Source organism: Emys orbicularis, chromosome 2, assembly GCF_028017835.1.
Source record: "Emys orbicularis isolate rEmyOrb1 chromosome 2, rEmyOrb1.hap1, whole genome shotgun sequence".
NCBI classification, from domain to species: Eukaryota; Metazoa; Chordata; order Testudines; family Emydidae; genus Emys; species Emys orbicularis.
In genome coordinates, this window is record NC_088684.1 from 287,141,397 (window position 1) to 287,157,818 (window position 16,422).

Genomic DNA, 16,422 nt, shown 5'->3' on the forward strand with positions numbered 1-16,422 from the left:
GAGGGGCGGAGGGCCACGGGGCTCCGAGCACCGGTTCCTGGCCAATGGGAGCTGGGGTGTGTGTGTGTGTGTGCGCGCGCGTTCCTGCAGCGGGCAAGAGCAGCACGTGGAGCCGCCTGCCTCCCCTGCCTACTAGCGTTGGACCCGCTGGACGCTTCTGAGGCAAGCACAACGTGGTGTCAGGACAGGCAAGCAGCCTGCCTTAGCTCCCCCGCTGCCCGGGAGCCCCCCGAGATAAGCCCGCACCCCAACCCTGAGCCCCAACCCCCTGCCACAGCACTGAGCACACCCAAACCTGGAGTCCCCTCCTATACCCCAAAGCCCTCATCCCTGGCCCCAGCCCAGAGCCATCACACACACACCCCCACAACCCAACCCCCTACCCCAGCCCTGAACTCCCCCAAACCCGGAGCCCCCTCATGCACCCCAAACCCGATCCCTGGCCCCAGCCCAGAGCCTGCACCCCCAGCCCAGAGTCGCCTCCAACACCCTGAACCCCTCATCCCTGGCCTCACCCCAGAGCCCTCACCCCTTCCTGCACCCCAACCCCCTGCCTCAACCCGCAGCCCCCTCCTGCACTCTGAATCCTTCGCTCCCTCCTGCACCCCAAACCCCTCATCCCCAGCCCCACCTCAGAGCCTGCACCTCCAGCTGGAGCCCTCACCCCCTCCTGCACCCCAAGCGCCTGCCCCAGCCCAGTGAAAGTGAGAGAGGGTGGGGGAGAGCAAGCCACCGAGGGAGGGGGAATGTAGTGAGGGGGGTGGGGTCTCGTGGAAGGGGCAGGGCTAGGGTATTCGGTTTTGTGACATTAGAAAGTTGGCAACCCTATCAGGTGTTGGTAGCAACTGCAAGTGTGTTGGTAATCCTCAACTACAAAATCCCTTGGTCTACTTCACATGAACCTTTTCTCCATTTGACAGTGTAGTTCTCTTCTCCTCTGCCTCCTTACATTCTCATTTAGTGTATTATTTTCTTTGCTTTGTTAGTTACTGGACTTGAATCTCAATGCTGCATGCTTATTTGTGGCTTGGCTTTTCTGTGTTATATGATGTCTTCAGTTCAAGTCTCTAGACTGACTGACTCCTGGCTTTTCTCTCAGATTTACATACTGTCTTCAGGGCAGGGGAAAAAACATTTCTTTCATATCTGTACTTCTTGAGATGCATGTTTTGCTAATTACCACTCTATTCTGGTAACTGTTTAAAGGGATATCATCACTTTTTATTAACCTTCTCTTGGACATTAACATTTAAAAGGTATTTCCAGGCTTTAGGCAAGGTCTTACAATACTGCATATATTTGTCAGTTTTTAGTTTAGAACTGTTATAGGTGGCATAACCCAAATTAAGTGCAACTGTTTTAGAGTATATTTACAGATACGTTTTCTCTGTCATATGAAAGTGTCAATTTTGAAGAATAAAATATTTGTAAACAGAAGAGCAAGCTTTATTGTAATGTTAGAAATAGGACCATATAGTTGGTTTTTAAAACATTAGTTTTAGAATTTTGGAATCTTCATGCAATAGCAGAACACTCTGACCAAGACAACTCAAGCACCGGTAATCTTCATTTCACCGGGTATGCATTTCCTATTAACAGAAAGGGGGGAAATAATGTGGATTCTTCAGTCTTCACATATCTGGTTCACTTTGTCGTGGTTGCCTCCCAGTGCAAGTAATCAAGAATAGGCCAATTAGATTGCACACAGCCTATCCTGGATTACTTGAACCAGGTCACAACCTTTTCCAGGAGAATAATTGAGGAACTCAGTCCTTTACGAAGAGAAAGTCTGTATTTAAAGTTGTTCCCCACTGAAAAAAATAATCACATACAGTATTCTAAATAAACTTCCAAAACACTTCTCTTATTTTCATTGGCTAAAAATTATTTTTTCTTTATTAATATACTGTTAAAACACTGAACAACCAATAGCCTTGTTCACTACAAAGTATGGCAACTTTAGAGCGAAGTCCTAGTAAGGAACAAGAACTCAGTCCAAAACCAGGCCAAATCAAACTGTTGCTGGCTGCCTTTTTTTGCTCCTAAACATTCAAGTGTAAGACATGAATCAAGTTAGGTAAGGCAACCTGGATAATGGACAAAGAACTACCTATACTAAGGATCCTTATACTCATCATATGGGGGGAATGGGGCTGTGTCACTGTTAACAGTTTCTTCTATAGAGACTGTATAAAGCAAGTTATCAAAAGCTACCATACAGTATTGTCAAGTGCACAGAACATCCCAAAGAGCAACTCCAAACTTCTGAATCACTTCATTTAAAATGTTATCTACCTTTTACTAGCCAAATGAGTATACCCTACTGATGCTCTTGGGCACTAGAATTTAAACTTTCTAATGCATGGCTTCTCAACCTTGGTGTCACAACCACCTGGTCCTTCCCATGCTATTTAACGGGAAGTGAGTTACAGGGAGAGATGGTCCTGGTATGGAAAATGTCAAAGTTGCAGTACGGAAAAGGTTGAGAAACAACGATTTATTGTATTGCGTGGGCCCATCTCAAGCCTCGATAAATCTCCTCAAAACAAACTTAATGAATTCAAACAAATGTGTTTCATTGACCTTGATTTCTGATGAATAATTTGGTAGGGCACAAGATTACTTTGATTTGCTCTCTCAATTGGAGGGCCAGAAATTTTGGTGACTAGAAACTAGAGAAAAGGACCATGCTATTATCTAGCCAGTATATCATCTGCTTGGATTGGAGTGGTACTCCTAGGTATTTGTTCCCATAAACATGCTATGGTCTGTGCCACTGACAGGATAATCAAGCTCTTAGAGTGTCACTTGGAGATCACAATGTAAAGAGAACAACAGCTTGCTAGATGTGTTATATTGCTATACTTTCCAAGAGAATTCAAGGTATTTCATAGCCAAATGCACATTAATACATTATATACTGATATTTAAAGAAAATCAGAAAGAGATAAGTTGTTGTATTTGAAAGACATGCAATGTATTTCAGATAGGGCACTTCAGAAAATTACAGAACAGCACAAAAATGCAACTTTGGGTATGTCTACACTGCAATTAAACACCCGTGGCTGGCTCGTGACAGCTAACTTGGGCTATAAATACATACATATATAGTGCCATCAAATTGTGCAATGTATGAGACTCTGATCTTATTGTTAACCTACTATGTTTCCTCCTACTGTTTATCACACTCACTCCTGACATCTTGCTTCAAAATTAGATTGTATACTCTTGGGGCAGACATTGTGTCTACCTGTGTGTTTGTACAGCTCCTAGCACAATGAAATCCTAATCCTTACATGGGCCTTTGGACATGATCACAACGCAAAAAAAAAAAAAAAAAAATCAGAAAATAATAAATATACGTACTCCTGTCCCTTGTAAGTGAATGTAGTGCTGATGAAAGATTAATAATCCTAAGAACTGAAGTTCTCCACCACAGAATAGGCATACAATCACTGCTGGCGGAGGGACCACCATTCTAAAGGATATTTCAGTCCTTTGCCCATTTAATCTTTGGCCTCTAAGATGTTTAACAAGTGTGTCAAGTGGTGACAATTGTGTGGATAGTTTTCGCAATGTATACACTTTCATTTTAGGAATCAGACTAAGACTACCACCTTATTTTACAGGCTACTGAACAGTCTTCAGATAAGTAGTGACATCACAATATTTGTGCAGGCAATAACTAAACTGATTACTCAAGACTGCTTGCAGTGGTGTTGTAACCATGTTGTCTCTACTATCCTGGGACCAAGGTGGGTGAGGTAATATCTTTTATTGTTATTAAACAAAAATTCTCCTGGTGAAAGAGATGAGCTTTTGAGCTACACAGAGCTCTTCAGGTTGAATTATACTTATATATACACACACAACTAAATTATACACAGCTAAGAAATGTAATCAGTTATTTTTACAATCTAGCATATAACCTACTCTAACCAACAAAAGATATTTTAACCAATTAGCAGGCTCAATTCATCAGAATATTAGGATCCAAGTTTATAGTACCTAGTGCAGGCTAGTTTTAATAAAAACTGCAATGTTTGAGCTTGTCTGGAGGGAGAAACTTGTCTGGAGGGAGAAACTTATGACTATTATTTATTCAAAAGTATGAACTTATGACTGACTATTATTATTCAAAAGTGATTAGTGATTCTGAGTCCCTCCGTTTTTGGATGCCCAATCTGAGATACCTTTAAAGGGGCCTGATTTTCAGAGAGTATATGTTCACCATGTTTTGAAAATCAATCTCACTTAAGATGTCTGAAGTAGAAGTCCCAAAAATGGAGGTACCCAAAATCACTAGTCACTTTTGAAAATGTTGTCCATATTATCCTAAACAGACTAAACACTTGAAAGACATAGAAGATTACAAGGAACCCTGACTTGAAGAGCTTAAAATCTAAATACAGACAAAAGGTGAAGGGCGAGAGGAAGGAATATAAAAGCATGAATGCTTGGCATACATCTTTAATTCTATTTTGCATAGTTTAGTATTTTTACAAAACGTTTGTTTATATGGAATTTCAATTTATAATCTGACTCTGTTGGTCTGTGCTTTTAGGGAATGATAAATGTCTTAGAAATAGGTGTTACCTGGACAGACAATGTTTGTAAATAAGACGTTAGATCACTTCATGCTTGGAGAAGCTTAGAATCCACAAGAGGAGTCAGAAATTGATATCAAAGGCTACGTCTTCACTACAGGGGGGGGTCGATTTAAGATAGGCAAATTCAGCTACGTATCGCAGCCGACTTACCCCGCTGTAGGGACGGTGGCAAAATCGACCTCTGCGGCTTCCCGTCGACGGCGCTTACTCCCACCTTCGCTGGTGGAGTAAGAGCGTCGATTCGGGGATCGATTGTCGCGTCCCATAAATCGATCCCCGAGAGGTCGATTTCTACCCGCCGATTCAGGCGGGTAGTGTAGACCTAGCCAAAGTCCTGAGGAGAAGATTCTAGAAAGAGTTTTGAAGCAGTTAGAGGGACACTGGCAGTTAGACACAACTCATCAGGTAGGCCATTAACCAGCCTGAGAAGATGAAAATCTCCATTTTGGCAACTGTAAAACTATGTCAAATAACTGAAAATCATCATCTATTTTTTGTATTAAAATATTCCCATATCTCTGACAATCCTTTAAAATTAAGAACTGACAGTAATAAATGATGAATAAAGACTAAGATTGAGGAAATATTCCAACACGCAGAAACCAAGGTCCAAAACACCAGGGCTACAATATAATGCAGTATGTCACCCAAAAGGCTTAAAGTGACTTTTTTCTGGAGTTATGATAACTGAACTGTATTAGTGCAATTATAGAATAACACACATTTACTCAAAGCAATGCCACATAAAACAAGAATGTGAGTTGCAATCCTGCTTCTTACAAGCTTCAGGTGTGTTGTGAGCAACAGACAAACTAGACAGCTGCTTTATTCTATGTAGAAGTGAGAACATATCCTTTGCACACAGTAATTCAGCTTTTATTTTAGCCAAAGTTTGGCGGTATCAATTCCCTCTGGAATTAGTCATTCCAAAATACTTGCTAAATTTCAGTTTAAGGATATTATTGGTTACTGAATAATGTGCTTAAAGTCAGATTATTTTTAGCTTTTAAAATAAGCAGAAGAGTTATATTTAACTAATTTTTGATGTCTAAGTTCCTGTTTGTCAAAACACTGAGCAACTGTATGCAGTACAAAGTAAATATAACATCATTACTGATAAAATCTGCAGATGACAAAGATTGGCAGAGTATTAAATAAGATGAGGAGACACAGTCATACAGAGCGATCTGGATTGTGCATTAATTCAGCCAAATGCCAAGTTATACATCTAGGAACAGAGAATAAGGCCATTCCTACAGAATGGGGAACTACATCCTGGAAAAGAGTGACTCAAAAAATCAAGGGGTCAGACTGCACAAGATATTGGCCTGTGACATACAAGTCCCTTCTGGCCTTAAACTCTAATTTGTTCATAGATTCATAGAGCCCAATTTAACAGCAGTGCTTACCTGATGTATGGTTCCATCAATTTCAACAGGAACAATGAAGTCAGCATTACTAATTGGCTAGAAAGAATGACAACAAAGTAAGATAATATTTTCAAAGAACAAGTGTAAATACCATTACAGGGGGAGCTTTTCAAAGGCACCAACAGCAGTCAGGCTCCTAATTTCCACCAAAACTCCAAATATGAGCCTTTGGAAATCTCTCCCCCACAGTGAATATAAAAAGCTGGAAAAATTGCCTATTTTGATATTGAAAAGTAAAAACTTCATAGAGCATAGATTGAATAATACACTTCACAGCAATTTTTCAATATGCCTAAACTCAGATTTTGCATAGGGCCTGGGATTGTTTTACATAACGATGGTGAGAGAATGCAAAGTATGTCCCGGATTCAATAGTTTGATTTTAATATTTGTTTCTATTGCCTCATGATGGGGATTTGTCATTACACTACTGAACTACCATTTCTGATGATGCTCTCCCCCTCATTCTAAAACACCCTTCCCTTCCCTTCCCCCATCCTTCAGGTGTTCACGCTGCTCAAATATGCTGAGGAAGTAAACAGGGAAAATGAGAAATATTCCCTCAGGAAGCTGTCTTCAAAAAGGAGCACACACACACAAAAAAAGTTTCTCTAGTTGCTGCTAAACACAAGCACCTGCAGCTATTTCATTGCAAAATTACTGTTATGTATTTTTAAAGTATATTAATGCCTTTTATGTAATGTCTTTCATATTGGAGGGCCTCAACATATTTTTATGCTATCACACACACAACCTCCCCACTTAAAAGCAGCCAACCCCTGGGGTAGAATACACCTCTACCTCGATATAACGCTGTCCTCGGGAGCCAAAAAATCTTACTGCGTTATAGGTGAAACCGCGTTATATCGAACTTGCTTTGATCCACCAGAGTGTGCAGTCCCGCCCCCCCGCCCCGGAGCACTGCTTTACCGCGTTCTATTGAATTCGTGTTATATCGGGTCGCGTTATATCAAGGTAGCGGTGTATTTGTGAAACAGAGCACACTGCCATAGAGCATTTTAGTGAAGAATACCACAACTAAAGGAAACTGCAGGAGGAATTTAAGTAGTTGGAATTCAATTATTCAAACAGGTAGCTGGCTTGAACATACAGAAATTGTTAACTCAACCCTTGTGAAAATTATCACGAGCTCTTTAGTGACCAGCAGCAGGCAAGGGCCTCATCTCAGATGAAAGGCAGCACAAAGCTCACCAGTACCACTGAGATGCACTGGAAAGAGTGCCAGCTACAGAATAACTACAGTCATTTACTTTAGCATTTGGTTTTCCCCTTACAGACTCCCATTGTCAACTCTGAAAATGAATGCAAGGGAGCACAAAACCTTTTCAGTATGTGCAAACCTCTGCTCTGGACAAGGGATTTTGGTGATGTCAATTGTTGAGGAGATGATACACTCTTTCAAATGATTTTAAATTAATTGACTAGAATAACCTGAAGAGAGATACATTTTATTTTCACTAAGGAACCACAGAACTCACAATTTAGGGAGCATTCGGTTAACACTGGTTTTTACATTGTGGATTGATACTGATTTCCTGCTACTTTTGTGGATGCCGTGCATCCTTTCTTGAATATTCTTCATTCCGCGCCCCCCCCCCCCCTTGCTATTTTGGCCTCCCTCTGTAAATAATTTAATAGCTTTACAAAAAATGAGTATTTTTTCCCTCAAGAGCCCAAATGAGCTTCTACCTTGATAGAACACTAAGAAAATTCCCAAGTATAACTTCAGGAGTGACTACAAAAGTCAGGGATTTGGCACTGAAGTCTGTAACAGTTTATAAATCTATACAATCCTACAATTTCAGCCTGACTTTGTATGAGTGTATGCATAACCATATATCCATATAAGGTCTTTTTAAAGTCAACCAAGAAAAATTGTTTCCAGATTCAGACCACTAATGAACTATGGTTTACAACATCAAGTGTCTGGCAACTGAATATTTACTAGGATTAAAATAAAAGATTTATGTTTGTAATGAAAAATATAGTATAACCAAAATTAGAAGTACTACAAAGTTACTGGCACTTGCTCCTGGTAAGGAAACATACTAGTGGTGCTTAAAGATCTTCCTATAAAGCAAGATGTTTTATAATGCCTCAGATTTGCAGAACATGAAGGATGATCTCATTTCTGAGCCAATTTGAAACGGTCACTGCTCCTGTTCTAATGCTACATCCTACCTGAACAACACACACACTCCAGGACAGAAATTTTTAAAGCTCTTCAAAATTCTGCTTCAAAATGACTGACTCACCAGCAATAGCCATACACCACCCACCTTCCTGTAATGGAGGCTGAATACGTAATATGCTGACTAGAGTAGAGGTGGTGACAAACTTATTTACTTAACCCCATGATATTGGGAGCAATCTTTTCTGGCACAGAACACAGTTCTTACTGGCACCAAGGATTTATTAATGTAATATTCACAATCTCTTCTAGCAGAATTATACACCCACCTAGCATACAGAGGCCATGAAATTCCATTTTCCACAGCTATGATTTCTAGACTCAACTGCAGCAGAATTTACATTTCAGAAAATGAAAGTTAGTTTTTCAGGACAGCAAGTTCTACATATGTTAAATACTGAACCCTGCTGGAATATTTAGCTACTGAAGTGACAGGACTGAGTGATCATTCAGTTAATGTCTTATTTCCCTAGAGACAGGCCTTTCTGTTGCAACAAGAAGTAGTCATTACTTTATCATTGGTCATTCTATCCTCCTTGTCCCCCACCACAACCAAAAAACAGGAAAATAATTGTAGGAACTGGACGATGGAACAGCTCCCAAAGGAGGCAGTGTATTTGTCGTCTCTGGAGAGAGAGAGAGATTACACAACAGGTTTATCCGGAATGACAAACTAACTTTGAAAACTTTTTTGCAACAATGCATAGTGATGGAGATGACTGAAAAGGTCTATCTGTTGGGGGGGAGGGGAAGGAAACAGACAAAAAAACACCACCACCCTATAAGGAAATGGTCTAACAGGGCACCTTTTTTCTATGAAGAGAGGTCTATATTGAATCAAGAAAATGATCCAATTACCAGAACATTCATGGGTGGCTTGTAAAACTAGTTAATATATTAAGAAAATTACTGTCTATATCATGTTCACTAACATTCATATGATCAAGTAGCAAAGACCACTTGAGAGTATATTTACCTTAAATGAACTGTGTACTAATGTTTCATCTAAATCGATGACCACACATTTCTTCCCATAGTCCAATACTGTCAGTTCTGGCAGGAGGTATTTAGCTGGTGGCTAAAGAAAAAAAAACAGCACAATGAAAAATGTAAATTTCTGCACATTAACCAGAGGTGCACACTCCCAGCACTACTCACTAGCAGTTAGCAACAGGAAGTCACATATGTACAAGTCATAAGGTTGAATAGGTTTTTTCCTGCCAGTTTACAATACACAGCTGGAAATGAAAGCTCTCGTGCAATGCACAAACTGCTTTCTGTATTTTTATTTCTTGAATGAGTAACAAATGCTTTGGAGATGAATTTAAGCAATATAGATGAACGTAGCAAAACAATTTTGGTAGCTAAAGTCAGTGGTAGAAACGGGACACAATTAGTAAGACTCACCTTTACTGACCTGCTTTCTCATGCCTCAGAATATGGGCTAGACAGCTGAAGTTTCATCTTGCTCTCCATTTCAGAGTCCAAAGCAGCAACTGGAAGAATAAACTTCTGGCCACAGCATGCAAGGATGACTGTGAAACTTACATAAATTAATGCTTCCATTTGCCACAATGCACACTGATATGAAGTAACTGAATGGCAAGCCCCAATTCTGAAGTCAAATGAGATTACAGTGATGGTCATTTCCAGAACGGGGCTCTGAACTATTTCTAGTCAAGTGTTGAATTTAATGCTTTTGCATGGATTACATGTTCAGAATCACAAGAATAAAAATGCAGTACATGAAAGTTCCATCAAACTTAGCTCTGTTATAGCCAGTACCCATTACAAAGGTGGGACTCAAAATATAATGGGGAGCTCCACAAACTTCCTCCTGCAGCAGTCTATAAATGGTGCAATATCTTGGGGAACACAGACTTCAGCTGGGTGAGGAGAAGGTAGAGTGGGCACAGTTTTTGGGCCCACTGCCTGACCTAGCATCCTGAGTTGCAACATTCGTTGTATTCTTCTTTGACTTTGGTACCAGGTGTCATCATTTACCACAGCAGCACTATGAAGGAACTGGAAGGGGAGGATGCATCTTTTGGATGCTTAAAGAAGCTGAGATACTGCTACGCTGCCACACTCGTAAGGGCGTCTTTAATGTTTAAATGAATGGGTTAGTTCTGAAAGGGAGGGAAAATTGGGGTTGGGTATAAAGTGCGGAGATGTTCAATATGGATAGGAAATTAAATATTTTAATGGGTTAAAGCCCATGGGTAGGGGGTTAAAAACAATACTGAAATCACAATAGGATGGGGGTAGGGGGGATGCCACCAACCCCAGTGTTTTAACTTTCCTCTCCTTTTGCATATACACCTCTACCCCAATATAACGCGACCCGATATAAGGCGGGTTCGCATACAAGGCGATAAAGCTCTGACACGCTGCTCTGAGCAGCATGTTAAGGGTGCCAGGCTAGGCCGGGGGATTCGATAAGAGGCAGAGGATCTTGAGGGCTGTCAGGGGCTCCCCCCCACAGGGTCTGGGGGGCAGGAGCTGTGGGAGGGCACTTTTGGGGGCCCCGCAGTCCCAGAGTGGCCCGGGGGATTAGCGGGGGGCCGGGAGCAGCCCGCTCTGCTTCCCTCGCCCCGGCCCCAGCCGTGTCGCTCGGGGGAGGGGGCTTGAGCAAGGGATCCCCCCGCCTCCCCCAGCAGCAGCGGAAGCAGAGCAGCCCGGCCCCAGCCCGCTCCACTCCGCCAGCTCCCAGCTGCAGCGCTCCGCTTCCCGCCGCAGGCGAGTATGGGGGGTGTCCTTTCCCCAACCTCTCTGCACTCACCTGCGGCGGGAAGCGGACCAACGCGGCCCCAGCCCACTCCGCTTTCCTTGCCCCGGCCCCAGCCGTGTCGCTGGGGGGCGGCTGGGGAAAGGTCCTGCACTCACCTGCCCGGCAGGAAGTGGAGCGCCACGGCTGGGAGCTGGCGGAGTGGAGCTGGCTGGGGTCGGGCTGCTCCGCTTCCCGCCGCCGGTGAATGCGGGGAGATTGGGGAAAGGACGCCCTCCACATTCACCCAGCCGGCTCTACTCTGCCAGCTCCCAGCCGTGGCGCTCCACTTCCCGCCGGGCAGGTGAGTGCAGGATCTTTCCCCAGCCGCCCCCCAGCGACACGGCTGGGGCCAGGGCAAGGAAAGCAGAGCAGGCTGGGGCCGCGTTGCTCCGCTTCCCGTTGCAGGTGAGTGCGGGGGGCCATCCTTTCCCCAACCTCCCTGCACTCACTGGCAGCGGGAAGCATAGTGCCGTGGCTGGGAGGTGGCGGAGTGGGCTGGGGCCGGGCTGCTCCGCTTCCCGCCGCTGCCAGTGAGTGCTGTCAGAGGGCGCGGGTGGATAGGGGTCGGAGCAGTCAGGGGACAGGGGGGTTGGGTAGGGGGTGGGGTCCTGGGGGTGATTAGGGACGGGGGTCTCTGGAGGGGGCGGTCAGGGAACAAGGAACAGGGGGGGCCAAAGCAAGTTTGATATAACGCAGTCTCACCTATAACGCAGTGAGATTTTTTGTCTCCCGAGGACCGCGTTATATCGGGGTAGAGGTGTACTTCGTCTATCTAGATTGTAAGTTTATGGGACAGGGACAGTCTTTTTGTTCATGTTGGTACAGCACCTAGCACAATCAGATTCTGGTCTATTACTAGGGATCCAAAGCTCTCTGGCAATACTAAGTAAATAATGGGACTTTAGGTTAATCTTAATAAAAATAGTCGTTTATGGAGGTAGCCTCAGAGACCTGTGAAGTCACCATATTACACACCAGAGTAGGATGGCTATCTGAATGAGATTACATCTGTGTGCACTATAATAAAAAGAGTAGAGTATTCTGTAACAATCATTGCTTTATTTCTGGTGTTTGCCGGAGTGTGGCAAAATATTTTCCATAATTTTTAAAATATTGTTTATAACCATCAATTAGAAATATGAAAAAAATTCTATTTTCTTACCACATTTTATTTCTATCAGAGCATTTCTCATATATGTAGGAAAAAGGTTCCCAAGCTCACAAAGAGCCCATATTGACTTTACCAATGGACAAATGAAAAATAATTCCCAAGCTAGGCTATGCAATTTTAAGTCATGAAGTCAAACACTTAAGTGCAACCTCTGTAAGAAGCCCAAATTTGTAAAAATTTGTGCAAATTCTCCCCAGTAAATTTTAGTTTTAATTCATTAACTAAGTGTTCTTAAAAGAAATACTTTTCAGATTTAAATAATATGACAATCTTCAGCTACTTTATGTATCCTGGGTAGGATTTTCAAAAGTGCTCAGTGTTGATCTAACTCTGATTCTATGGAAGTCAGTGACAGTTTCTTGATATATCAAAATTAAAAACCACTTAATCGTCTACTAATCTCTTATTTTCTTTTTAATTCTATTTGATACTTAGATTAGTGCTGAGTGAAACCAAGATAAAGCATTGTATTGCAGTTGATAAGGCCTGCACAGCGTGCGGGCTGTCAGACTAGATGTTATACATCGGATTTGACAATACCCAAACACAAGGAGGTCAGTTAAGTGTATAGTAAAAAGTTGCTTTACTGCTGGGGATATATTTATTATTTGTATTACAGAAACACCCAGAGGCTAAACCAGGGCCCAAGATTACTAGGCACTGTACAAACACAGAATGACAGTCCTTACTCCAAACAGCTTACAATCTAAATAGACAAGACAGGGAGGGGAAAAGTATTATCCCCATTTTACAGATGAGAAAATGAGGCACAGAGATTCAGTATCTTAGCTACAAGACCATCCTGCCTCTCAAGGTAGTACTTTTTTCATTTTAAGGAATGTTAGTATATTTTTTTCATTTAACAGTAGCCCTATGTGTATAAGCAGTTCAAAGTGCATCATCATAGGACTGGAAGGGACCTAGAGAGGTCACATCTAGTCCAGTCCCCTGCACTCATGGCAGGACTATTATCTAGACTATCCCGGACAGGAGTTTGTCTAACCTGCTCTTAAAAATCTCCAATGATGGAGATTCCACAACCTCCCTAGGCAATTTATTCCAGTGCTTAATCACCCTGACAGTTAGGAAGTTTTTCCTGATGTCCAACCAAAACCTCCCTTGCTGCAATTTGAGCCCATTGCTTCTTGTCCTATCCTCAGCGGTTAAGAACAACAATTTTTCTCCCTCCTCCTTGTAACAACCTTGATTACGAGGTTACATGGTAACATTAACTACATAGCAATTTCTTCTGCTACATGAAGAGTGTTTTTACTAACAGTGTAAAGGATCCAAAAGCACCATTAAGATATAAATGACATGATGCCACCATCAAGTGTTCCATTATACATGAAACAGGATCTAATTTTTTTTTAAAGGTAGATAGATAGATAGCTCTATCTATAGAGTACCACCAAAAAAAAAAAAGTCATGAAAAGAATGCACTGTGACCGTTTTTTTCAAAATTAAATATCTTAGGAAAAATATATGCTAATAGCATTCCCTGACCCTTAGTAATGAGTAGTACTGAATGAATATATTATTCAGGTGGAATTTGGAACAGCCGAGGTAACTACTGCAGACTAAAAACAAACCAGGGATTGTTACAAAGACTGACATTGCTATGTATGGCGCATTAATGGCATGATAAAAAAAATTCAGGACAAGACTAGCTGTACAATATGCATTATCACACAGAACCAATAACTGTTCCCTGGCAGCTGATCAAACCAAAACCAGGAAGGGAATGAACATCTCTGAAAATATTACAGGACTCAAGGGCCTTAGACTGAAAGAGGCTAACTGCCTTTGACTCTGGGCCAAGTAGTATTGTATTCCCTTCTCTCTCCATTTGAAGCTTTGCTTTCACTAAGCAGCAGTTATGAAGGGAACAAGTGCATCTCCATCCTTCTCTCTCCATTCAGTATATTCACATACCTGGTTAACATCCAGAAATCTCCTGTCTCCTGCTACCTGGAGTTTTGCCTTAACGCAAGAAACGCTACACACAAATCTGAGACTAAGCTTTCCCAAAGTTTGCCTTTATCTAGGGTTTTCCTTGAAGGATCCCCTCTGTCTCAGCCCCTAGTTTCCTCTTCAGAGAAAGACTCCGGCCTCTCCTGTTCCCTGGTTGATGTTAATTGGAACCAACTTGCTAGTATGATGCAGCAGTAGATATTCTATATCTTCAGAGTTCCAGCATCTGAGTGAATGGTGACTCAACAAAAGTGTTGCATTCTCAGACAGGGTCCTAGGACTTGCCATTTAGGTCCCTGCCACAAGGCATAATTAATCTGATCCTGCCTGAAAAGTAGAATACCTAAAGGGACCCCATGCTAAACACCAAACATTCTCAATAGTTTGCATGTCTGAAGATCAGATGAAACAAGCAACTGGCTTTTGGTTCCTAGTTCATTAGTTCTTCACATGCAATGCCATTTCTGTGCTGACATCTAGCATGTGAAGGCTTTTCTCTCCTGCAGATCTGAAGGGGCATGGAAAATATGAATTATGAAGGGAAAGGTTTCACAATTCATATGAAAACTAAATATCTTAAGTAGGAATTTAGTGTAAGGGTGACACCTAGGTGGTTTAAGGAATGTAAGAGATGTGTATATCTGACAGTAACTCATTTATGCTGACATCCAAGCCTTCTAACTGGAGCACTTTCTACCCAATTGTAGCAAAGCTTATATCAAGGAATAGGGAACGTTAATTTCTGTAGTATCAATTTTTAAATCCATTCCAATAGATCTAAATGAAGACACTGGAGAAATTGCCTAGAAAAGTCATAATTAGTAGATATTTCATCATAGTTAGTCAATGAAGGTAAAATATTTATGGTGATTAAAATCAGATCTCAAGCTCTTTATCTTTTTTTTTTTAAATCAAGCTTTTTAGTAATTAGAAAGTGTAACAAACAGTGGTCACCATTAATAAATCAACAGTGATTCACACTTACTACACAGCAATATCTGAAATACTGCAGTATTTCCCTAGAACAAAGTAGAAAAATAACTGGGTCTCAGACATCACTGTGTGGACACTGTGGATCAAATGTTGACTTTTTAAATACAAGCACCACAAGTACTTGCTGAGCCTTTTGTTCAATCAAGATGAAAACTTTATGCATATTACAGTAGACATTGTGTCTTTAGAAGTTATTAAACTAGTCACCGTTCAGGGCTTATGCATTCATCTCAGGTTTCCATGCTGTTAATTAGCATGACAGCCTTCAAAAAGCAATGATCGATCAAAAGTGTCTCAAGTGAGTTGAAGAAATACTACATTCTTTGACAGAGTAAGCAGGAATTCTGGTTTTCTGTTTGAAGTGTCAACAAATGGCAAGCAACCATTTTTCAGGAATTCACTATATAAAGCAACAACTAAGCCTCCACAAAATGACAAGGTTAAAAGTGAAATTCAATAGAATTCACATCTTGTTAATGCTAAGTGTTGTAAGTAAGACACTAGAAGTAATCCTTTCACTCTATTCTGCACTGATAAGGCCTCAGTGGGAGTACTGTGTTCAGTTCTGGGCTTCACATTTCAGGAAAGATGTGGACAAATTGGAGACAGTCCAGAGGAGAGCAACAAAAATGAAAACATGACCTAGGAGGAAAGATTGAAAAAATTGGGTTTGTTTAGTCCGGTGAAGAGAAGACTGAGGGGGGACATGATACGAAAGATCTTGGAGTCATTGTGGATAGTTTTCTGAAAACATCCACTCAATGTGTAGCAGAAGTCAAAAAAGCTAACCATGTTGGGAATCATTAGGAAAGGGATAGATAAGAAAGAAAATATCATAATGCCTCTACATCAGCAGTTCTCAAACTGTGGGACGGGACCCCGAAGTGGGTCATGATCCCATTGTAATGGGGTCGCCAGGGCTGGCATTAGACTTGCTGGAGCCCAGGGCCGAAGCCCGAGCCCCATGGTCCCAGGCCAAAGCTCAAGCCCCACGGCCTGGGGCCGAAGCCCAAGGGCTTCAGCCTTGGGTGATGGGGCTTGGTTTTGGCTTTGGCCCCCCTGCCCGGGGTGGTGTGGCTTGGGAGGGCTCAGGCTTCCGTCCCCTCTCTTGGGATTGTGTAGTCATTTTTGTTGTCAGAAGGGAGTCACGGTGCAATGAAGTTTGAGAACCCCTGCTCTATATAAATCCCTGGTACACCCACATCTTGTGCAGATCTTGTCACCCGATCTCAAAAAAGATGTATTGGAATTGGAAAAGGTAC

The 16,422-nt window shown here is 42.0% G+C and overlaps 1 protein-coding gene across 2 annotated transcripts in view; it reads right to left on the reverse strand.

Moving 5' to 3' along the window:
- Positions 1-16,422, reverse strand: part of CTDSPL (CTD small phosphatase like) — a 115,120-nt gene that overhangs the window by 12,698 nt on the left and 86,000 nt on the right. For both annotated transcript variants that reach the window (XM_065398260.1, XM_065398259.1), the window contains 2 exons: positions 9,229-9,330; positions 6,020-6,076 (listed from right to left, as the gene is read on the reverse strand). In XM_065398260.1, coding sequence (XP_065254332.1) covers positions 6,020-6,076; positions 9,229-9,330 — 159 coding nt within the window. The remainder of the gene's footprint in view (positions 1-6,019; positions 6,077-9,228; positions 9,331-16,422) is intronic.